Source organism: Epargyreus clarus, unplaced genomic scaffold (assembly GCF_041222505.1).
Source record: "Epargyreus clarus isolate Ecla_fem2 unplaced genomic scaffold, WU_Ecla_fem_2.2 ptg000003l, whole genome shotgun sequence".
Taxonomy (NCBI): Eukaryota; Metazoa; Arthropoda; class Insecta; order Lepidoptera; family Hesperiidae; genus Epargyreus; species Epargyreus clarus.
The window spans coordinates 17,791,845-17,814,265 of NW_027332211.1; the positions used below are offsets into that span (position 1 = coordinate 17,791,845).

Sequence of the window (22,421 nt, forward strand, 5' to 3'; positions counted from 1 at the left end):
TGTGATCGCGTTATGTTGTATACGTTCTAGATAAAGTTCAAGAAATCAAGCTTTTTAATTGTAAAATGATGATGTTTTCTGAGCGTGATGGTGCTGATGCAACACAGTAAGTATCTATTGTTAATTTTCGTATACTAAACTGTAAAAGCATGGCGTGTTTCGGAACTGTACGTTCTACTGCCTGGGAAGGGTAAATAATGGTCGTTAACATCCCACTAATGGTATTGAATGGCAGCTGTCTGATGCTTATCAATAAATTTAATACGGCTACCTATGGTTACCTTTACTTACAGTTACCTACCGCTTTGCCGTGTTCTACTGAATGAAAATGATGGTCAACCGCTAACAATCTCATCATGACGATTTAAACTACAACAGCAACGGTCTTGAAGTGGAATTTCAAAATTTGTTTTTGAATAAAAATACGTTAAATTTATAGTCAATATTTATTAAATTCAAAATAACAATTAATTACTTATGTAAGTATAAGCAAAGTTACCTTTCGATAAAAACGTCAATTTTACACTGCTGCTATTGACGATCCCGCTTGATAAAAAATATTTTACTCGTTATAACATTCTTTGTTATGATATTTATTTTTGGTCTCCACTTGTGTTATTCACGCATCAAAGATGCTTTTTTCAAAAATAATACAGGCACTTATGGTGTGGAATATTTCTCATAACTACTCGTATACATTGTTATGATTAAAGTTATTAAAATTACCTACTACAAAAGTTATTTTTAACTAAGCTATATTTATTATTCAGGTGAGGCATAAATTACCCATAATTCACGATTAGCATGTCTTTTACAGTTTTTTTTAGTTATTAATGGGTAGTTAATATACATATACATTACCTACCTACCTCGAAGATATTGTGTCAGTGTGATTTATAGCTATATTATAACATATTAGAGATATATGTATTTGAACTTAAACTTCGTTTAATTAAGTGTGTAAAAAACCAGTTAACGTGATAGTGATAGATTGTTTTACATTCAGTACCTACATAGGTACTACTTATAGTTATTATGACGTCGTTCAAATTTTCACACTAATTTAAGGTCCACCACAGATATTGTATTAGGTACTCGTATAAGCGCATATTAATTTAAATTGAGTTTTACTTAGAATATTTCTGATAAATTTTCAGTCAACATAATACAAGAAAGTGTGGGAACCCTAATACATTTTAAAATATCAATTTAGTTACTTTATCAATTACATTATACAATCAACAAGTCCCGATCCTCGGGGGCGTCTCTCCGTATATTAACCCGCACGTGTCGGCACACGTGGCCTACCGCCTCCATGCAGGGCGCCACCGTCGCCGCCATGCACGACTGCACCACCGTTCGCAGAGACGCGAAGTAGATCTTGAGGAACCGCAGGCAAGGTGTCGTGCACCAGATTTGCTGTAAAAGATTTGGTGTTTAGATGCCTGAGAATGCGATCTGAGATCGATTGATCCATAACGTTAAGGTAATAGTCGGTACGAGTGACCGATTGTGACCCAAAATAAGGAAAGGTAAGTTGAAGAGTAAAGAAATTTTAAAATTCAATTCAAGTTAGCCTCCTTTCCTTCCTCTACTAATCCGCATTGGAAAAGCGTTGCCAAGTATACTTCAGGCGTCTCCAAAAAATAAGGAGAGTTTATAAAATACTTGATAGAGTACGAAGACTGACCAGGATTAACAATGTGGTGGTATTAATCTCGACTCACCTCAAAAGCTAAGCACGCGAAGCCGCACCCCAGTAGCAAGGCACATGGCGGGGCTGCCAGCACCGACAGCAGCGTGTAGCACCAGTTGCGAGTGTACTTGAAGCAGACGTGGCTGAGGCGCCACGCACACTCGGGACTCCGCGCTCCTTCGGTCTCGCCGATTATGTCGTCCCAGACTATCTGTGAATTGTTAAAGGATAATTGCTTCTGTTGCAGGCCGAAGTGAAGAAGAAAATGAGCTGTTTGTGATCATGTGTTCAGGAGCTCGTTCGTCTGACATTTTGGAAACATTCTGTGCACTTACGGATGCGTGTTTCAACAAGCTCGATGAAGATAGAATGATATTATCATTGTTACAGCTCTATTTCACTTTTGTGAGATATAAAGCTCGTCCAAAAATGTATTATGACAGCTCATTTCATCGAGCAGTAAATACCGACGACGACGACGACGACGACGGACCATGACGTTTACGACGGTAAGTAAAAAAAATACTGACGCGAAACTTCGGTCTTAATATGAGGTAGACTTTGCTCGAAGCGATAGCACTACGATCCTACAGTAGGTAATAAATAAGATTATTTGTGATTTAAAATACTTAATATTAATATGCTTGCTTCTATGATTATCAAAATACAAGAATAGTTAATAACCAAAAAAGGCAAAAAAACTTTCAAGGGGTCTTCAAAGGAAATTTATGTACTCGCGTGCTAAGAGTTAATTTTAGCACAGTAGTGAGTTATGAAATGCTAATTTTACATAAAAATATTGTTCCTACGTAGGAAATATAAAATTGATATTTACAAAGTATTATCATAAAAATGACTTAGTTTATTTTTGTCGTTTTCATAAAAGTAATTTTATAGTAAAACTTAGCGTTTGCGTCATATGAATCACTTTTTGGTAAGCATGAATAGGTCCAGACTCCAGGTGCTAGCACAAAATAAAAACTAATTTTGTGGTGCTAGGTAGTAGTCATCAATAGACATTTTAGCAGAGATTTGACAATGTCTGAGCAAGTTATAAGTTAATTGACAGATGGTCTGACTATTATAATGGTAATAACTTCTCATAAATATTATTATGATCAGCGAAATGGAAAACAAATGAAGTACAACTGCTTATCAAACACAACACTATGATTAGTAAAACGTACTATTATACATAGACCTCATGAACACGTTCTTTCAGAAATACAATTAATCATGTTTACAGTTGGTATAACGAAACGGATATTTCAGGTCAAATATTCAATTGACCGGCGCCCGTCCACACGCCTCCTGCGCCAGTCACGCGACCTGCTGGTCTCGCGTGATTTGCTCTTGCCTGACTTTTCGAAACAAAGGGCTAGGGCTAGTTGATGTTAAACTTGATTACTGGACGACAGGGTTGTATACGATTTGTTATAACAGCTTGGCTTTTCGGATTTTATTGGCCGGCTGCTTTGTTCAAGAAGATTATATAATTTGGATTGATGATAAGTTGTAGGTGTACCTATAGCCGGTTTAAAATATACTAAAAGTCGTTCTTGAGATGTTGCGTTGAAGAGCAAGTTAGAATGCTTTTTCTCCGTACTATGTTATATGGTAAATTATAATATATTTGCTTTACCACACCGTTTGAAGCCTTACAGAGGTGACTTTTTTAGTTTTATGCAGAATTTCTTCTTCCATACCCGAACAGGTCGAATATATTGAAAGAACGAAAGAAAAAAAATTCGGCAAAATATACAATAAAACAGAATAGCATAAAAAAATTAACAAAAATATTATTTTAACCGAAAACGTTTCTCCACTGCACTCGACTTTAATGTCTCAGGTGAACGTAGTCACCTGAAACGCTGGTGTTCTGTGGAGCCTATAATTACTGAATCCTTTTTCTGCGGACATACTATTGTCTATCGTGTATCAAATACGAGATTTTCACTCTTACTGTCTATTTCTCGCAAATCTAGATCTACTTCTAAGTGGGTCACAGGGTTACATTCGGTGCTGGCGCCTGATGCGTCACGGTGACCTTACGGCTTGCTTTATGGCACCATTACACTGTCCATTAGGGCACACACTGCGCATGCAAATACGTTTCCGCTCCGCTAATGCCGTCATGGGTTGATTTGCATTGCTTTGAACGAGTAATTAGATTCATAAGGACTTTAATTTTTTGTTCATATTTAATTGACCGTCAGGTTTCTTTATAGCTCAACATGGGGTTTAAGGTCAGGTACGCTTGTATGTTAATAAATAATGAGGTTTTGAAGTAACAGAACTTTTGATTTTTATAAGCAGATATGATGTAGACTTTTTTATTTCTATTTTAATGGCAAAAAATAAAATTAATTCAGGTTTTTACCCGACTGCCAAGGAAGGGTTATGTTTTTCGCGCGTATCTTGTATGTTTGTCTTTCTTTATTTGATCCGATCTAACAAACGGCTGGATGAATTTCAACAGTTAAGGTTTCATTATATTTGTCTCAATGACCCGAGTGTCCTTAGATAGGTGTTAGTAAAAAAAAAACATAATGGCGGATTTTTGGCGCGAAATAGTAACACATTTAAAAAAAAAAGTTAACCGAACCTATCGAGTAGGGTATCAAATGAAAGGAAATTAAACGGAGATTATAAAAACATATTTGTATATATATAAAACAGCAAGGTGACTGACTGACTGACTAACGAAATGACTTTTTCATTTTTCAGAAATCAACGTACAGCCTAAACCAAGGACCTTACACTTCTGAAATTTTGCACATAGGTTCTCTATATAGCGTGAATAAGTACTAAGAAAGGCCTTTTGGAAATTCTACCCTAAAGAGGGTAAAATAGAGGAAAACAGTTTTTTTGAAATCCTTTAATTTTGAATCAACTACTATAAAATTTTGTATTTGGCTTTCTGAATAGGAACAAGGACGTACTTATTTATCGCCCTCCGAAAAATCAACCCCGTAGAGGGTAAAATAAGGGTTTAAAGTTCATTTAAACAATCGTCAATTTTGAAGCAAACTCTATGAAATTTTGCATCAGGCTTGTTAGATAAAAATAATGAAATTCTACCTCTAACGAGGTAAAATAATGACCGAAACTTTGATTTACTGAAGTTATATATTTTACAGACCGTAAATGGTGGATTTTTCCGCGAAATACGAGTAATAACACGTTTTAAAAAAATTAACCAAACCTATCGAGTAGGGTGTCAAAATACAGAAAATTAAGAGGAGATTACAGGAATTAAGAGGAGACACATACATTATATAATATATCTTATATATAAAATTCTCGTGTTAGTTACCGTACTCCTCCGAAACGGCTTCACCGATTTTCACCTAATTTTATATACATATTCAGTAGGTCTAAGAATCGGCCACTATCTATATTTTTTACCCCTAAGTGATAAGGGTTGTTCACCCTTAACATTTTTTTATTTATATGGCAACACAACGTTTGCTGGGTCAGCTAGTACATATATATTCGTATATACACATCAAGATGATTGTCTGACTAAATGAGTGAGTTGCTGTACCAGAGATCAACGCAAAGGGAAACCGCTGAACTTAAGCTTGCTGGAATTTTACACATTTTTTAGGTTCTTTATATAGCGTAAATGATCAGAACGAGGATAAAATAGGATAATATTGTTTGAACATCTTTTGTTTTTGAAGCAGACACCTACTATGAAACTTTGTATGTGGCATTCTGGATAAAAATAACGAAATGCCTATTTCACTACTTTTGGAAATTCTACTTCAGCCTTTTTGGTGCAGTCGGGTTTTTGATTTTTTTTAATTAATTACTTGTTAAATAATATGTACAGAATAGGATATCTATTATTTTAGTTCATTGGTAATAGATTAAAGACAACAACAAAGATGCATTATGGCTTACTGTGAGTAACGCAAAGTTCCTAATATCGTATAGTTTTGTTCAGATAATATACTTAGTTTCTTATTGTGTGTCGCTCGTATCCCAAATGCGTAATGCACCTCGCAGCCGCCTAACCTATTTCTGTCTAATAGGTAACAGCAATTTTAAACGCTGATGTATTGTGGTTTGAAGGGTGTTTTAAGAGAGACAGGTACTTTTTCGAGGCATTCCAGTTTAGACCAGGGGTAGTGGTTCATCTGTGGTTGATCTCGGGTAAGAATCTAATATTATTTGTAAATGAATCTTCCTGGTATATAACTAACAATCGAAATAATCGTTCCTAAGATTCGAGAAACAAGTTCGAATGTACAGTACCTACCTACAATTTGCTACCAACTCAAATCATAGTAATACTCGTAATTACGTGTACCTACAAAGGGTTAGAGGTCATTGTGAAATATAGAGCAAAACTATTTACTAACGTCTGGCACATTTAGCGTGAAACTAGGAATTCCTGACATTTTAGTATTAGCAAAATTAGTAGAAAGTAGGTAAGTACACTTTCGCTGCACGAAAGCACTTTTGCTTATTACCTATTAGCTTATATGCAAGTAAATAGGTTTGTGTAATTATTTATATTAAAAGTATAGTAGGTATATGTTTAACTAAGTAAATTTTATAATAAATGTAAAAAACCCTATTCGAAATAGACTGACTCGTACAAACAGACTAAAACTATATATTTTGACCACTTTTTACAATAATGGCTAAGATTCCTGTGTGTCAGTTCGGTATGGTGACCGCTGCGCTACGAGGGTCATCAAATTTTATTTTTTGATATTTTGCGTTTAAGAACTTTTATTTGCTTTTTATTTTTTATTATTTGTTTCAAACTTACCTGTAAATGTGGATTCAAGTTATTAGGGTCCCTGTCCTCCAGGGCTTCCCGGACGCCGCTGTCCGGTTTCGGCTGCATCTTCGAGGACACGTCAAAGCGGGCTACTTTCTGTTCTCTTCTCGGCTCTAAACTAACCGGTACCAGGATAGGTGGTGCAGAGGACGGTTCCGGTATTTCGGGTAGCAGCTTGACTTCGGAAGCGCACGTAGCGCCACTAAACGTGTAGAAAGGTAGACCTGACTCTCAAACTTTTTATTTGTCTGACTGTCCGTCTGTCTTGATTATGATTTTCTTAGTTATTTTACTATTGAAATTACTGAAACTTTTTTACGGAACCCAGTTTCAATTTTTTTATGGAACTTAGCAACAAAACTTTATACGTCCAATTTTATACTTATATCTAATATGAATCTACACTGTAAAAATATCACATTGTGTGCAAGCGTTTTTAAATTTTATTTCGATTCTTCAGCTTAAAAGTTTTAAAATATACTATTTATTTTAAAATATATTATTTCAGTAAATATGTCGTAAAGTTGTTTCTAAAATTCTATAACTTCGAACCTTATGACAAAACACTAATAATAGTACAGTACTGTAATTATTCAGCCATTATACAAAGTGTAGTGTGGGAAGAAAATCAACAGTTTTAACTAATAATCGTATTTTACTGATATATTGGCATGTAAGGGTATAATTATAGCTGTTTCACTTGTTCTCTCAGAATGAATTCATTAAAAAAAATAATTAATCATGACTAATAATAAGTCGTATGTAACACGCGACGAGGACATTAAGTTTCGATTACCGCGGGCACCTCGCCGTAAGCTCGCTGTAAAACTGAAATTATTCCCTCCAAAACCCTTTGCCTACAGCGTGTCTGCGCATGTGTGTGAAAATTCAGTATGAATTTATTTATAAAAATAGAATACATTGCGGGTTTTGTATATGTTTATTATTTAAGTGTCAAATATAAATAGCAATGTATTCGGACTACTTTTTTGTTTTAGTATTACGGTGTAGATTTTGAATATTTTAGAAGAAAGGAAGTGTATTTTATTGGTTCATAATCCATTGCGTGTTTGTCAAGTATTCACTCTAAATTAGGTACTACCGAATGCAGCAATGTACCATATTATTGAAGGTGAGTGGTCAATCATCGTAATTTTTTCAAGACTCCGGCGATTCAGGGCGTTGACCGTTGGCTTTACAGCTTAGAAAATTTGTTTTTTATTGATTGTGAAACTTATGGTTATTATGGGTGGGATAAGGTTGTTTTATTTACTATACGGCGTGTACTAACACGCGAAAATATGAGGTAAATACAGTGTAAGTGTTACTAAACACATAACATGGTGTCCTCCTATATCTTAAACAGGTAGGTATAACTTTAAAATGTCAAACTAAAATCAATAACACAAAGTGATTTACTTATTATGTTTTTTGACTAAATTAAAATGTGCAAATAATAAATTAAACAAATATTGTTATACAAACGTTTATTGTCTCAAATAAACAATGCTTTAAGATTAAGATACATCTATTTCTACATACATACACATGCACCCTCGTTACTTATATACAGGCCTTAATAAGTGTATACGCTCTTTATATTCGAGTATAGATTAAAGTAAATACATGTTTAAAATACAAGTTTACATCTAGCTTACATTTATTAAGTACACTGAAATATTTTAAGTTCATAATAAAATATGTATATTGTGATTCAGTCCTTTAATTATTAAAAACTGTCGACGCAAAGAGTTCCTGCGTGATTTCAATATTCAATATTGCCATGTTAATTTTCAATTTTGCCATATTACTTAGGTAGTAGTGATTTGATTCACACTTTTTATTGCTAGGTCAAAGGTGCACACGTCTACATGGAATGTTAAGTTCAAGGAATGTATGAAAAAGTGGCTATTTACATTATTGCTTTTTCCACCATATTTTCTACGACCTCTACAATATTTACGCAAATACGTATACGTACTCGACATACGGCACGTGTCTGCAACGCATACAACTATAACAAATTGTGTAGTTTACACGTGTCATTTCGTTTACACTGGCTTCTGAAATATACTGTCTTTGCAGTATTGTCGTCCAAATTATTAGAATTGGAATTATCTATATGGCGAGCTTCATATGAGGTGCTCGTTTAGATAATTAAGGGATGGTGCATGTCAAATTCTTATAGGAAATTCAGGTGTTTTCAATGTTACACTATTATAGGTACGGCATTGATTACATTTTTTATATTACATTTAATTTAACAGGAATTTCTCACGTGGACAGTTTCAAATACTTGGAAAACATCATTTTACAAGGTAAATCTACATTTAATTTCCCTTACGATATATGGATACATTTGTTTATTGCACCTGATGTCTATTTAAAATCTTAAGTATTAAGTAAGTACATGATGATATTAAGAAATATTTTTACTTTTAAAATATCTGAGGGTACTGTAAGTTTTATTCTATTGTAATTACTTGAAGTTGCTTGACGGAAGATAGGATTATCTTAGATAGGTTATTTAATCCATGGCAATCCAATAATTCGAGCTATACTTGGATTGGATGAAATACTAAGTACTAAGTAATTTCTTTCTGTGTAATCTTACTGGTGGTCAGGTTTCTTATCATCATGTATTAATGTGCCTCCTAAATTTTTTGATTTAGCGATTACCCTTCCAATTGTTGAAGTAAGCCGCGGTGTTATTTGCGTTTCTAATACCAAATAATAGAGTTATTAACATCACGGTGAGGATAATCGATCACAACCCGTCACGAGCCGTCACACCGGTAACCCAATTATTCATGAGTGTAACCTGCAGGCACATTAGGGTACTGTACTCTTGTGCCTAGCTAGATTTAATGTTTTGTGTTTTATAACAAGTTTTCATGAGAAAAAAATGTTTTTGAAAAGTGAGTTTGCGAAGTAAGAAATTACTGACTTCGGTAAATGGAAGGAAATTTAACTTTTATCGAAGAAATGAAGAGGTTTTATGGAATTATTTACATTTAGCATTTTAGATAATAGTTTTATATGAGTTTTGAAATTAAGTTTTGTTCTCGTCAAGCAAATTTATTGTAAACAAGTTATTTATATATGTTCATTCATTAAGGTTAATATAAAATTTATGTTACCCCGAGACATTTACAAGTGAAAATATAAAAGTAGTTGGTAATTATAAGTTACGCTTATGTTAGCACCTTTACACTTAGAAATTAGTACAGTTAAGACTATATTAAAGCTTCAGTATTCGCTTACGAGTGGAAGACGATAGCTATTGCATTGTTTATTTATATCGATTAAAAACGCGAATATTGTCGATGAAAAACAATAGAAAATTTCTAATAAACAAAATCGAAATAGTTCCGAGTTTATAGATTTTTTCAATTAAACGATGGTTTTTAGGTTTTATGGCTTATGATGCTTGTATCTGATGATGTTTTTGTTTGTTAGTCTGTTAATAGATATGTTTTAAACGAAAAGAAAGATTCCAAAAATTAACAAATGTTAGAAATATTCCATTGTTTTCGATCAACGACATTTTTATATTATTTTACACTTGCCTTATTTCTGGGAACATTCCAGATAACGTCACAGAGTTTTTACATCTCTAGTGCGATTAGTTGTAAATACATTTATATATTTACTACATAACGAATAAACTTATTTTATTGTTACTTAGCAAGTTACAAACCACAATATGGGTATTTTATAATATACTTTATATATGTTTTCTATTCTCTTAAAATTTTGTATTTAACTTCCAAAAGTTCATACTTATACGTTTATGTTAAGCGTTAAATATATTTAATATTTCATTTCAAACGATATCCAAAATCTTACAATATATAAAAGTGTAAGCTAAATATTTTAATATGACAATTCGGTCTTCATTACAATTTCTATGTATTTATAACAGTCGATATATTATAGGGCTCAATATAATACAACGATGGATATATTATTATAATGACGAGTGCCGTATCTAGGGCACGGGAACATAAGAGTGACGAAGTGATGTGCAAAACGCGCGCACGTGGACGTTCAAGTGACGTTCTTGACTATGTGATGTGTCTTAGCGTGCGAACGGGAACGTTTAAGTGACGTACCGTGCACACGTTCAAGCAACGGTTTTGGCGATTTGATGCCCTAGCGTGTGCACGTGAACGTTCACGTGACGTGACGTGGCTCATGCACATGTTCGACGGTTCGGTCGGTGTAACGTGATATAGCGTGCGCACGGGAACGTTCAAACGACGGTATGACGTGTCCTGCACACGTTCAACGGTCTTGGCGCTGTGATGCCGAAGCGCGTGCATGGGAACGTACACGTGACGCGACGGGGCTCATGCACATGTTCGACGGTTCTGACGATGTAACGTGATATAGCGTGCGCACGGGAACCTCCGAACGACGGTAGCGTGCCGGGTCGTGCGGGAACGCTCAGCGTGCGGGCACGGCGGCGCGCGCGGGCCCGGCCGGCCGCAGCCGCGGCACGATGGCGGGCTCCGGCTCCACATCCTCCTCCTGCGTCGCGTCGCTGCTGTTGCGGACACAAACATCAGTGACGAACATATTTTTAACTTAACTTTGCCGCACTTTCGATACATTTTGTTACTTAAATAAAGCACTAAGTTCCTCAAATACATTAGTAAATACTTATATTTTATTACTCTACGGATACTCACGATAAGCGTTTTTAATTAAACAAAATTTTACATGCAATCAAAATACTAAATTGTGACACATGAACTTAAAATGATGATTTTTTGTAACCGCGATTAGTGCCAATAAATATCATTCTGTCATTCGTTCTTTATTCATTTAGTCATTCACAATTTATCTTATTTTCAAAATATGACAAAATTATCGTAAATAACTGTTACTTAAAAAGTTACATTCATTAAAAATTAAATATGTAATAATCAGTCCACTATTTACAAACTACCAATTTAACATCCAATTTATCATGCAAAAACCTGGGTTTGTTTAAACCGTACATATCATCTTACTTCGATCAGAAATCATGCTGCTTCGATCGAAGCATAACAATCTATAATTGTAATAAGCCTGTAAGCACTCACCTTGTCCGTGGTAAGGCGGTTAGGGTTATAAGCACTACTGGATCACCACCTTGGAACATAAACAACTTGTTAACTAAACTACCTGGATAACGTATTTTTTCTATTAAAGATAATTGGGTACTTTTACAGCCAGTAAGTTACTTAGAAGCAGATACTTCGAATTTAATGTTAAGGCAAGCTTTTATTTAAATCATGCAAGTTTTTAATTCATAAAATGTACTTTTTAACAAAGATATTTTCTGCAAGGTACCTTACAAAACTTCTACATTTTATAATCAAATTCTTCTATACGATGTTCAAAATCATATTTTTTTTGAGTTTAAAAAAGCATAATATCTGCAAACCTCAATCTCAAGATTGCGGTAGCGCTAACACATTTACGAAAATTACGTTTTTACTACACAATTAATGTATTTATAAGTAAACTCGAAATTAATTTATATTCATAGGATATAAAGATGAGAATAGACAGACGGATAGGACAGAGAGTTAGAAAAAGAAACACATTTCTAGAAACGATTCTTTTCATGCAGTTATGATCTTTTCTGAATAAGGCAATATTTTAATGTAAGTTGGAAAAAATATTTTTTATTGATTAAAAAATTATCTGATATCCATTTACAACATAATAATAATAGAAACTAAACAACAAAAGTACTTAGAGCGGATAAGCAAATTATATTTCTTTTTAATTACGATTTTTCACTCAATTATTTTGAATCCATTTTAATCTGCCTATTTCAATCAGTTTTGTTCTTATATTTTGGATGTTATCGACCAATGGACATGTTTAAAAATATAAAACGCTAACAAGTTATCAATCTATTCATATCTACATAAAAGCGGTGTATGTCTCACCTGATCTTGATGGGCTGTCGCAGCGAGAGCTCGGAGCCGGAGGAGGAGGGCTGTCGCGGCAGCAGGCGCGGCGCGCGCGGCGTGCGCGGCGAGCGGCCGCGCGCGAACTCCAGCCGGTAGTTGTCCGAGCGCGGGCTGCCGCTGAACGCCTCGCCCTCCGCTGGAATATTAACACCTCTTTTATAATATGGAGTAGCAGACGAGCGTGCAGTCCACCTGATTGTAAGTGGCTCCTGCCGCCCATGGACATCTGTAATCGACCTCAGATAGATTAGATATTCCTGCCTGAGGTCAGCCACAGCTGCACCGCTACCCCTGAGGACTAAGCTGGAACGCCTCGAAAAAGTATGTCTCCCTTACCACACCCTACAAACTAGAACAGCGCTTAACACTGTTGTTATAAGGTAGAATAGGTGTGGCGGTGGTGCCGCCGGAGTCGAACCACAAAGGGTTCTACCACCTCCAGAACCTCTTTCAGCTGCAATCCTCTTTATGTCCCAATGTTAAGTACAGAACTTTTTCTACATTAAAAAAAAGCCTAGAGCACCCAGATTATTAGATCTCAACATGTTACTCCAATGACTGTTTGCGTTTAATATGTCACTGTTAAAAACTAGTATTTCCCAAGAGTTGAGAAAGACCTGGAATGTTGGAAAGGGCCACATTGATTCATTACAGATAAGTGGCAATTAGTTAAATATTAAATATCAACAATCAATCAAAAGAATCAATCAACCTTTTAATAAATAGAATTCTTACATTGACAACAAACAAATACACAATAAGTAACTTAAAGCGATGGGTGTAAAAGCATGTAATTTTACAAAATCAGAAAAGTATATATCCAGCGCCACTCTCCATGAAAGCAAAAACTTCTAAAATTAAAGGCTGTGCTATATTTTACGCAAATTATTAAAAAGTCAATAAGTACTAAATAAATAAAACGCGTCCTTAAAATAATTACATAAAAATATTGTTATGTAATATTATTGAAGTGCAAATGTAAACTCATCAATTTAATACATCAAGTATTATTGTGATCGTGGCGTCACGCCTACATGCTTGCTAATGCTTCTATCATAATTGATCAACGTAATCAACGTTGAAATAATTAAGTAATAACTCATAGGAATTCATACTTATTAAACACACATAACATATGGACACATATATTCGTATTTATTTTGATTCTTGTTTATTATAGAGTACAATAATTACATGTATTAGAAACCGATGTGGTTTGATGAAGTGTTCAAAATTGCGGTAAGTATACATTTTATGAAGCGTTTCAACTTACTCCTCAATGATGGCAAAAATCTGTGATCGGTCTCAGATAGGTCTCCTGTATAGGGTTGATTACAGATGTCCATAGACGGCAGTCCTTACCATGAAGTAGAGTGCATTTTTTATAATCTTTAAAGTTACTGACGAGCTTGCAGTCCACCTCATCGTAATTGGTCTGCATTTAGACATCTATTATAGAGTCCAGTTTATTTTATTTTTAAAGTAAGTAGGTATTCCAGGTAGGTAGGTAGTCTGTAAAGTCAGTAGGTATTCCATTTGATGCTAGTGTATAACATAATAACTATAATACGTTCCTGTTAGCACTGTCATATTTAGAAGCCATTTACATAATAGACGTACCGAACACATTCATAAACAATAGACGTGCCGGATGTACACACACGCGACCTTGTGACACAAACACAGTTTGACCGACACATCGACACCTATTTAGCTATTAAAGTCAACTATGTAGCTACATATCTATTAAATTATGGCTGAGTACCTACATGGGTGTACTTTATATGATTTTTAGATTTTTAATTTGATTTTTCATTGTGTAAGGTAAGTTGTAAGGGGAAGTGACATGAAGTAAGATAGGACATGTCATAGTAGACCAGTTAAAGTATAAAAACAATTAGAAATTTGTGACAGGATGTAAGGTATGTTAAGATCTTAAAAAAAGTAATATTCTATAGTAAGATAATGTAATGTAAGAAAATGTCAGGTAAGGTAATGTAAGATAAGATAATTTGAAAAAAAAACAAAAAAAAAGTAGAAAATGAAATTTCGTTAAGTCAAGGAACTTTAAGTATAGTCTGCGTAAAACTGCTAGTCTGCTCTGAATATAGAAATGAATCGCGTCGCCATAGTAAATTGTATGACTACACCTGGACAACAACTTCAGAGTGTACTAGCAGTTTGGCGCGGTCTATAACACCTTAAGTATTTAAGTAAGACTTTAAGCGACTTATAAAGTGGTACAAAGAGCGACATTATAAGCCAAGGTAAGATCAGGGAATGCAGAGGTAAGGTAATTTAATGTAAAGTAATATAACTTCGGGCACGTTGTCCGAAATCAAAACTCCATGGAACGGCTCGTTGTCCAAGGGCACATGGAAGGCAAGCGGTCACGCGGACGATCTCCTACGCGTTGGATCGACTTAATAAAAAGTACCACACAAGCCTCCATTATCCAATGTTGCCGCAACGCCGAAGACCGCAACAAGTGGAGGCGCATCGCAAGGGTGGCATCGTCCAGAACTGATGCAACATCGTGAAACCACGACCGCTCTGTCAAGAGTGAACGACTAAAGAGAGAATAATACTTTGGTATAGTCAGCGTCAAACTGCTAATCCGCTCTGAATATAGAAATGAGTCTCGTCAAATAGCAAATTGTAGATATTAGCGGGACAATGACAGCGCGGGTTTTCCGACACCTTCCGCTGCCCGTTCTCGCCCACGGGTATATGCAGCTTTAGTATGCCCTTACGTTGCTACGGAGTATATGCTTGTAGTTGGCTGTCTGTTGGCTCTCTAACTGACACCTGCGAGCATTAACTTCAGAACGGACATGAAGTTTGGCGCCACACCTATTTCTGCCTAATAACAGCAGTGTTACGCGCTGTTGTGTCCCGTCTTAAAGGGTGTGGTAAGGGAGATAGACTTTTCCGAGGCGTTCCAGCTTAGTCCTCAGGGGGTAGCGGCGCATCTGTGGCCGACCTCAGGTAGAAATATCTAATCCTATCTGGGATTGATTACAGATGTCCATGGGAGGCACTAGCCACTTACCGTCAAGTGGACTGCATGCTCGTCGGCTACTACTATATTATAAAAAAACAAATGTTCGGCGCGGACTATAACTTAAAGTAATATAAGTTAGGTACTAAGTGTGTGATAAGTTAGTGTGTACATACGTGCGTGCGACATGGGCATGCGCGCGGTGGCGGGCGGGTGCGTGTGCGGCGGCGCGGCGGCCCAGTCGCGGTACACGCGCGCGCCCTCCGAGCGCCACTCCGACAGCTCCACGCAACGGATCTGCAACACACACAGAAACATATTGAATCATAAACCTACTGAATACAGTCATAAAACTATATAGAGTTATTTAGGACACGCAAACGATTCGTGGTTTGAGCTACGTCTACATGAAGAATTTACATGGTTTGGATTTGGGTGTTTGTGAATTCATTTTATGTGTGTCCGTGATAACCTTAGGTGTGACGTCCACTATGTAACAAATTGCATAGCTTTCATAAACTGGCAATACTATTTAGATGAAATTCTCTCGTCTACTTGAATAATTTAATATTGAAAATTCTTTTAGGTATATTTTAGAAGAATTTTTGGCACCTTGGAATATAAAACCATGTTTCGAAAAGAAAATATAAGTAATTATTGGTTGCATAAACTTAATAGTAAAAGACAACAGCTAGTCATCATATCTGTTAATATTTTGTGTGATACCTGATGATGATAAAATGGTACGTTTGATATACTCACAGGAGTAGTGCTTTTGCTCCTGCCGCTAACCTCCGAGGAAGCATTACTGTGCCTCTGCCGGCCGTCTCTGTGTCGGTCGGCGGTTGGCGAATCTCTGCACGAGCCGTCTGGTTCATCTCTCGCCTGAAATATGTTAAATCACTTCATTAATGTTGGTGTAGTAATAATTTATCACTTTTTTATAATATAGGAGTAACAGACGAGCATACAGTCCACCTGATGGTAAGTGACTACTGCCGCCCATGGACATCTGTAAACAACCCCAGATAGGATTAGATATTCCCACCTGAGGTCGGCCACAGATGCGCCGCTCGCTACCCCTGAGGGCTAAGCTGGAACGCCTCGGAAAATTCTGTCTCCCTTACCACACCCTTCAAACCGGAACACAGCAGCGCCTTTTTTTTTTTTTTTTTTTGTTTACGAGGGGGAAACCTTCAAAAGGTACCCGACGACGTGGGAGCGACGCCGGGTTATGTGGGATTTTTACCGCACTAAAACCCCCCCGGTGGTCGTCCTCAACGCTTGTTGGAGAACTCCGGGATCTCCGAGGGAACACAACCGGAGTCCTCCAAGCGCAATGCCCCGATCGGGCTCTACCCTGGGGGAGCACTTTTGGCTCCTCCCACACCATCTGGTGTTTACGACGGTATGCGACCACACATACCGTCGTCCTTCCCGGGGTTGCTTGCTGGACGGTCCGAGCTCCCACTCTTGCCACCCGCAACCCCGGAAGCCCCCTTTTAGTCGCCTCTTACGACAGGCAGGGGATACCGTAGCCCTATTCTATTCCCGAAACTACAGGGACAAACACAGCAGCGCCTAACACTGCTGTTATTAGGTAGAAATAGGTGTGGCGGTGGTGCCGCCGGACTCGAACCACAAAGGGTTCTTCCACCTTCAAAATTCACCATCATAACTATAACTTTTTCGTCACTAGTATAAAAAAACTGATGTAGTATTATTTATTTTTCAATGGCTTAGACTATACCTAACTAGACGACTTCATGCTTAGACTTAGATTGAATGCTGGACCACACAATCGTTGGCTACTATTATTTCATACTATCAGAAACAATTTTACATTAGAAGTAGATATATTTGTTTTTTTCTTCTACGACTTTTAAATAAAAAAGGGGGTAGGAACCTTGTTGAGGTGGGTAGCAGCCGGCATACTAGATGCGCCGCTGCTAACAAGCCGAAGTTGTTGCCTGATGCTCGCCTTCTCCCGTGCGCGTTTCCGCTGGAACTCTTCTTCGACTCTGCGACCAAAGTTGTTATAAACAAAACAATTTATAGATAGTTAGAACAATATTTTAGAATGATACGCAAAGTATCAATATTTCATGCTTTAGATTTGTGATTCAGAACTAGGAAATTTACCCAAGATTTGGATTACAACCAGACAGTCCAAGTAGACTAAACAGGTAGTTAAATTTATGTTCGAGGTCTGGGTGTTTCTGTTTTATACATATAAAATCCTTGACATATAGACCTTATTAAGCCATAAGAGTAAAAGTTATTAAATCTAACCGTCTCATGGCCTCCAGCTCGGTGCGCCGCTGCTGCTCCTTCAGATCTGCCTCCTTTGACAGCTTCTCTGCCAGTCGCCGCCTCTCCAGCTGCCGCACTGTTGACTGGAAGGTGAACCGCTTGCCGCGTGCTGTCACGTTGCTGTTCCTCTGCAAAGAAATTGTTGGATTAAACTTTGTTTGTAGTGAAAATATCTAGATATTTTCATAGATGGTAGAACTAATATGTATTGATCGGGGAGGTAACACCGCCAAAATAGGGTGAAGCATTATTGGCGTTCCGAGGTAAGGGTGAATATCGGTTAATAGCACTAGTACAAAGTTGTTATTTTGGTTGGACGGATTGATCAAAAAGATAAAAAAATGATTTTATAAAATATTACTTCTTTTTTTCAAACAATAGGTACGTAGAGATTATAATAGAGTGCTTTAAAATACTATTAAACGATTGCAAGTTGATGCGTCACACAAACCTACATACGAACAATCCGCGATTGTGTGGTAAAGAGAGCGAGTTAAAGTTGGTGGTTCTTTATGGTAATGAGTTTTTAACCGTGCTTGTAGCGCAACATAGGTTAGGTCTACGGTTTACTGAGCATATGTACTATATTAGAAACTATATGATTAACACGCAACACCGATCCAAGGATCGGTTAGGTTAGTTTAGGTTGGGTTTTCTTTCATGGATGCTTTTCTTTCATTCTACCATTCACACAGCTAAATCGTATAAAAGAAATTTTAGAAAAATATCTTCAGCAGTATGACACTTAAACACAGTGAATTTCTTTAGTTTTGTTTTAATCATCTACCTGAACGTATACCTATCCAGGAATCAGGACCACTACGACACTTTTTTCAGCCTGTAAGTAACAATGCTCAAGATGGTGCCCATATACAACTGTAGTTTTTAAATAACGTATGTCTTATATATACGAATGTTCTGTATAATTAAAGTGTATTTGCCTCCCAGGTCCCTTGTGTTTTATGAAGTACCTTAAGTTCCTTAACTTCTTCAAGTGTTTCTGAGAACCTACCTATTCCTAATGACATTTTGAGCTGAATCATTTCTTTTAAATACCCTAATGCATGGCTCACAAATCCTAATGCAGTCTGCGCTCTAAATGATGGTACGGGCCTACATTCGAACAATCAACGATTATGTGGTTAGCAAGGCGGTTTAGCACCTTTGTTGCGACCGCGCTGGACTTTTCAGAGCGTGCGAACCGGGATGAGATGAACGATAATGGGTAATTAGGGTCCCGTGCTAGCGTTGCCGTGGAGATTACACGATACTGAATGTTGTAGCGAAATTATAAAGAGGTAAGCTGAGATGTGAAGTATAGAGTGTGACTTCTCGTTGCGCTTTTAGGCTCAGGTTAGGTATAAGCTTAAGTCATCGGTATATCCGCACTTTTAAGCAAATTATTGGCAGTTAAGAGCAATTGTAGTACGGAGATATGGTTTCCAATTGTGCGCTGAAAGTAGCAAATAGGAAAACAGTTCCTTATAGATGCCTTTTTTTACCAGAGGCCCGAGGCCCTCTGTCCTTAATTCCAAAAGAAACGGCTCTCTACATGAAACCAAAATTACTTCTTGCGAGATACTACTACTCTGAGAAATATAGGTATGTGAGTATCCTTCTGGTCAGCATTCTGCCTTGTCTAAACCAAAGCTGCATTGCCACCAAAACGTTACAAGGTAAACAAAGAAGGTTGAAGCCAAATACGAATTTCGCAATTAGACATGGTGGTATTAATATAACATGTAACCTTAGAAGTACACAGTATGTTCACATGCAAAGTTAGTGTAAAATAAAAAGTAATGACAGTGTTTGAAAAAAATTACTTCCGTTCTGCAACGTGCATGGCCACGGATATTATTACTTTGTAAATGTAGTTAATTTATCGATATAGGTATGTATGATAAAGTTAATATATTGAAAGTAACATAAGATACTATTTTTACATACATTTTAACTATAACATTGCTATTATAATTAAAAAATCTCCCATTATAGTTATTATAAACGCCAACACGTCTTTGACGCGTGATAAACTCCAATTATGAATGAAATCCTATCTCAAATCGGCCAAATGCATTGCTTCCTGTAAGGACTAATTTGGAATTCTTCGTATAATCCTTCGGAACTCTTATCACCCTTTAAACCAGAACATTGCAGCACTTACAAGGCTTTTGTAAGACAGAAACAGGTGTTGCCTCCGAAGTCGAAATACTACGTGTGTTACCACCTTTATAAGGTAGCTTGGTCAATAATATATAGTAAGTTATTGTAGATGAATAGAGTAAGTGCTATATAACAAAATAATGCCCTGTAGTGTGGTACCGTTCGAGATTACGATCTGAACATCCTTTTTTCGCAACCGACCTCACACGCATTAATTGCTTTAGTCATAGTTAAAATAGAAGTTTGATTGCACTTACTGTATGTGTAATGAAATTACTTTAATAGGCATAAGCCTAAGTAGTGAACCATCATACATTTAGTTTACAAGATCAATAAGGGACATGTCCCTTATTCATGAATAAAACATTGCGAATTTTACAACAAATTAGTGTAAAATTGTAAACAAAAAATGGAACACTGGTACTTTTATTTCACTCATTTAAAAAAACGATTGAAAAATCGGGTCTTTGAAAACAGAACATTATCCCACAAGCTTAACACCACGATGATATCTTTTTTAACTGAAGTGTTACTATGACCCATAATTGATGATGGCTAGGTATTCCCAGGTCTACCTATAAATCAACTTAGCCCTCAACGGTAGCAACGCATGTGTGGCTGACCAAGGTGGTACTCTAGTCTTGTCTGGGGTTTATTACAAATGTCCATGGGTGACAGAGGCTACTTACTTTCACGTGGACTGTATGCTTCTAAAAGTATTATAATGTAGGTGTTTTACCCCAAATAACTAGATAAATTAACACACTGATATTCTAGTCAGAATTCACTTAATATTAGTACCTACATAAATACAGTCACGTAAAGACCATTCATCCAAACATAACGCACACACATAAACATAACAGACATAGTAACGACGGAATTGTTCAAACTGAACAATGTCTTACTGAAAATACGTAGTTCTACCAAAAGAGATAATCACAATCTCGGCCGGATCACGACCGACTTCTGTTAGTAAAACACAGAGCTATTTTCACGTGCATCAAGATTGGGCACGCAAAATACATCTGGGGCAGTGGTTCCCAACTTATAAATCAACAAAACAAAAAGATTTGACATTTGACAATTTTAACGACTTAAAATCGTACCTAAAATAATAAAATAGTACGCATGCTACGTAACTTTGAGGAAGTTCTGCTTAAATGATAAAAACTTTGCTAACTCTGAGGAGTTTGAAAGATTCCTTAATAAATTCCGATATTTATATTTAAACTCAATCATTGTTTATTAACAATTTTTCCATAAAATTTATGTTTTGAATGTAAATTTTGAATGCAAATACGTGTAGATGCGTTGTCGCTGTAATCAAACTATAAAAAGTTCTTTTGGGCCTATAAATTCTGATTTAAGTATTAAACGAGCTATCTTAGTAATATTTTCTTATGTCATAAAATACATTATTCAACAAAATCGTACGCTTCGAGGCCAAGGTTTATTTATCTTGTGACGTGTAAAAAAAATTAAACATCATAGTGCATGTCAAATCGAGGTTATAGAGTTTGAGCATCACTGCCCCAGTCATGCACCATCAGGCGTGGCGTGATGGTACTGCGTGTCGGACAATAAGGTTGATGACTGGCTGAAGGGCATGCGTTGCTTGTTAGTCACCTGTGCAAATTGGGACACTTAAACAAAACCTTCGTTTGCTTGGGCTTTTGGAGATGTTTAATGAGTGTGGCAATCGGAAGCGGTTCTTTTGTAATTGTGTGCTTGTGTTTATTTAAGTTTTGTTGAAGACAAAGCCTTATCTTATCCCTATGTTCCTAATTTATGTTCGAAAAGGATTCCGGTATAATACGGTAAATACATCCAAAGACACAAATACTTAGACCCAGCATTGATTAATTATCTTAAATTTATCAGGCGGTAAGTGACCAATAGATGTATACGCTACTAAAATCCATGTTATATTTATGTTATCAAAAATATAATATCTACAGTCGTTAAAATTAGCACAATGATTATCATGAGGGATTCACATTTTCTGAGTCTAAAATTTCCGCCTTGAATTGAACCGTCGTTAATCCATTATTGTCCCGGGTCTCATAAGAAGCATTAAGCCATAGTTCACCGCGATGGCCGAGTGGGAATTATAAGACTTTACATACCTTTGAGATTTTTTTAATATATCTCTCAGGTATACAGGTTTCTTAACGATGTTTTCCTTCATCGTTAAAGCTGTATTTTAGCAATAAAGATAAATGCTAAAGAAGTAGGTAGGTATGTCAAAATTCTATGAATAAACATAGCAGTTTTCCCACTTTTTTACTTCGATAATTTAAGTAAAATCATATCACATTCCGGTATTAGACGTATTCTAATCATTGTCAACATCTACCAAATAACTACTTAATACCTAATAAATTTCTTAAAATCGTGTTCCATTTATTTAACTTGTATCCAAATCGATATTCAAAGGAAAGTAGCAAAATGAATGCGAATGCGTTTTAAGCTGTA

At 36.3% G+C, this 22,421-nt stretch overlaps 2 protein-coding genes across 3 annotated transcripts in view; both read right to left on the reverse strand.

The window, feature by feature from the left end:
- Positions 1-662: 662 nt before the first annotated feature.
- On the reverse strand, positions 663-6,803 carry LOC140749233 (caveolin-3). Its single transcript, XM_073082281.1, has 3 exons — positions 6,483-6,803; positions 1,728-1,907; positions 663-1,419 (listed from the first exon to the last, which is right to left on the reverse strand). The coding sequence occupies exons 1-3, from the start codon at positions 6,558-6,560 to the stop codon at positions 1,231-1,233; spliced, it is 447 nt and encodes a 148-aa protein (XP_072938382.1). The 5' UTR covers positions 6,561-6,803; the 3' UTR covers positions 663-1,230.
- A 4,285-nt stretch (positions 6,804-11,088) lies between these two features.
- LOC140756150 (uncharacterized) overlaps positions 11,089-22,421 on the reverse strand; it is a 152,181-nt gene continuing 140,848 nt past the window's right edge. The window contains exons 16-21 of one of the 2 annotated variants that reach the window (XM_073091591.1): positions 17,760-17,908; positions 17,374-17,488; positions 16,230-16,352; positions 15,644-15,764; positions 12,443-12,602; positions 11,089-11,633 (exon numbers count right to left, since the gene is read on the reverse strand). In XM_073091591.1, the coding sequence (XP_072947692.1) occupies positions 11,627-11,633; positions 12,443-12,602; positions 15,644-15,764; positions 16,230-16,352; positions 17,374-17,488; positions 17,760-17,908 (675 nt within the window). In that variant the 3' untranslated portion in view covers positions 11,089-11,626. The remainder of the gene's footprint in view (positions 11,634-12,442; positions 12,603-15,643; positions 15,765-16,229; positions 16,353-17,373; positions 17,489-17,759; positions 17,909-22,421) is intronic. The other variant, XM_073091598.1, reaches the window with a different exon arrangement.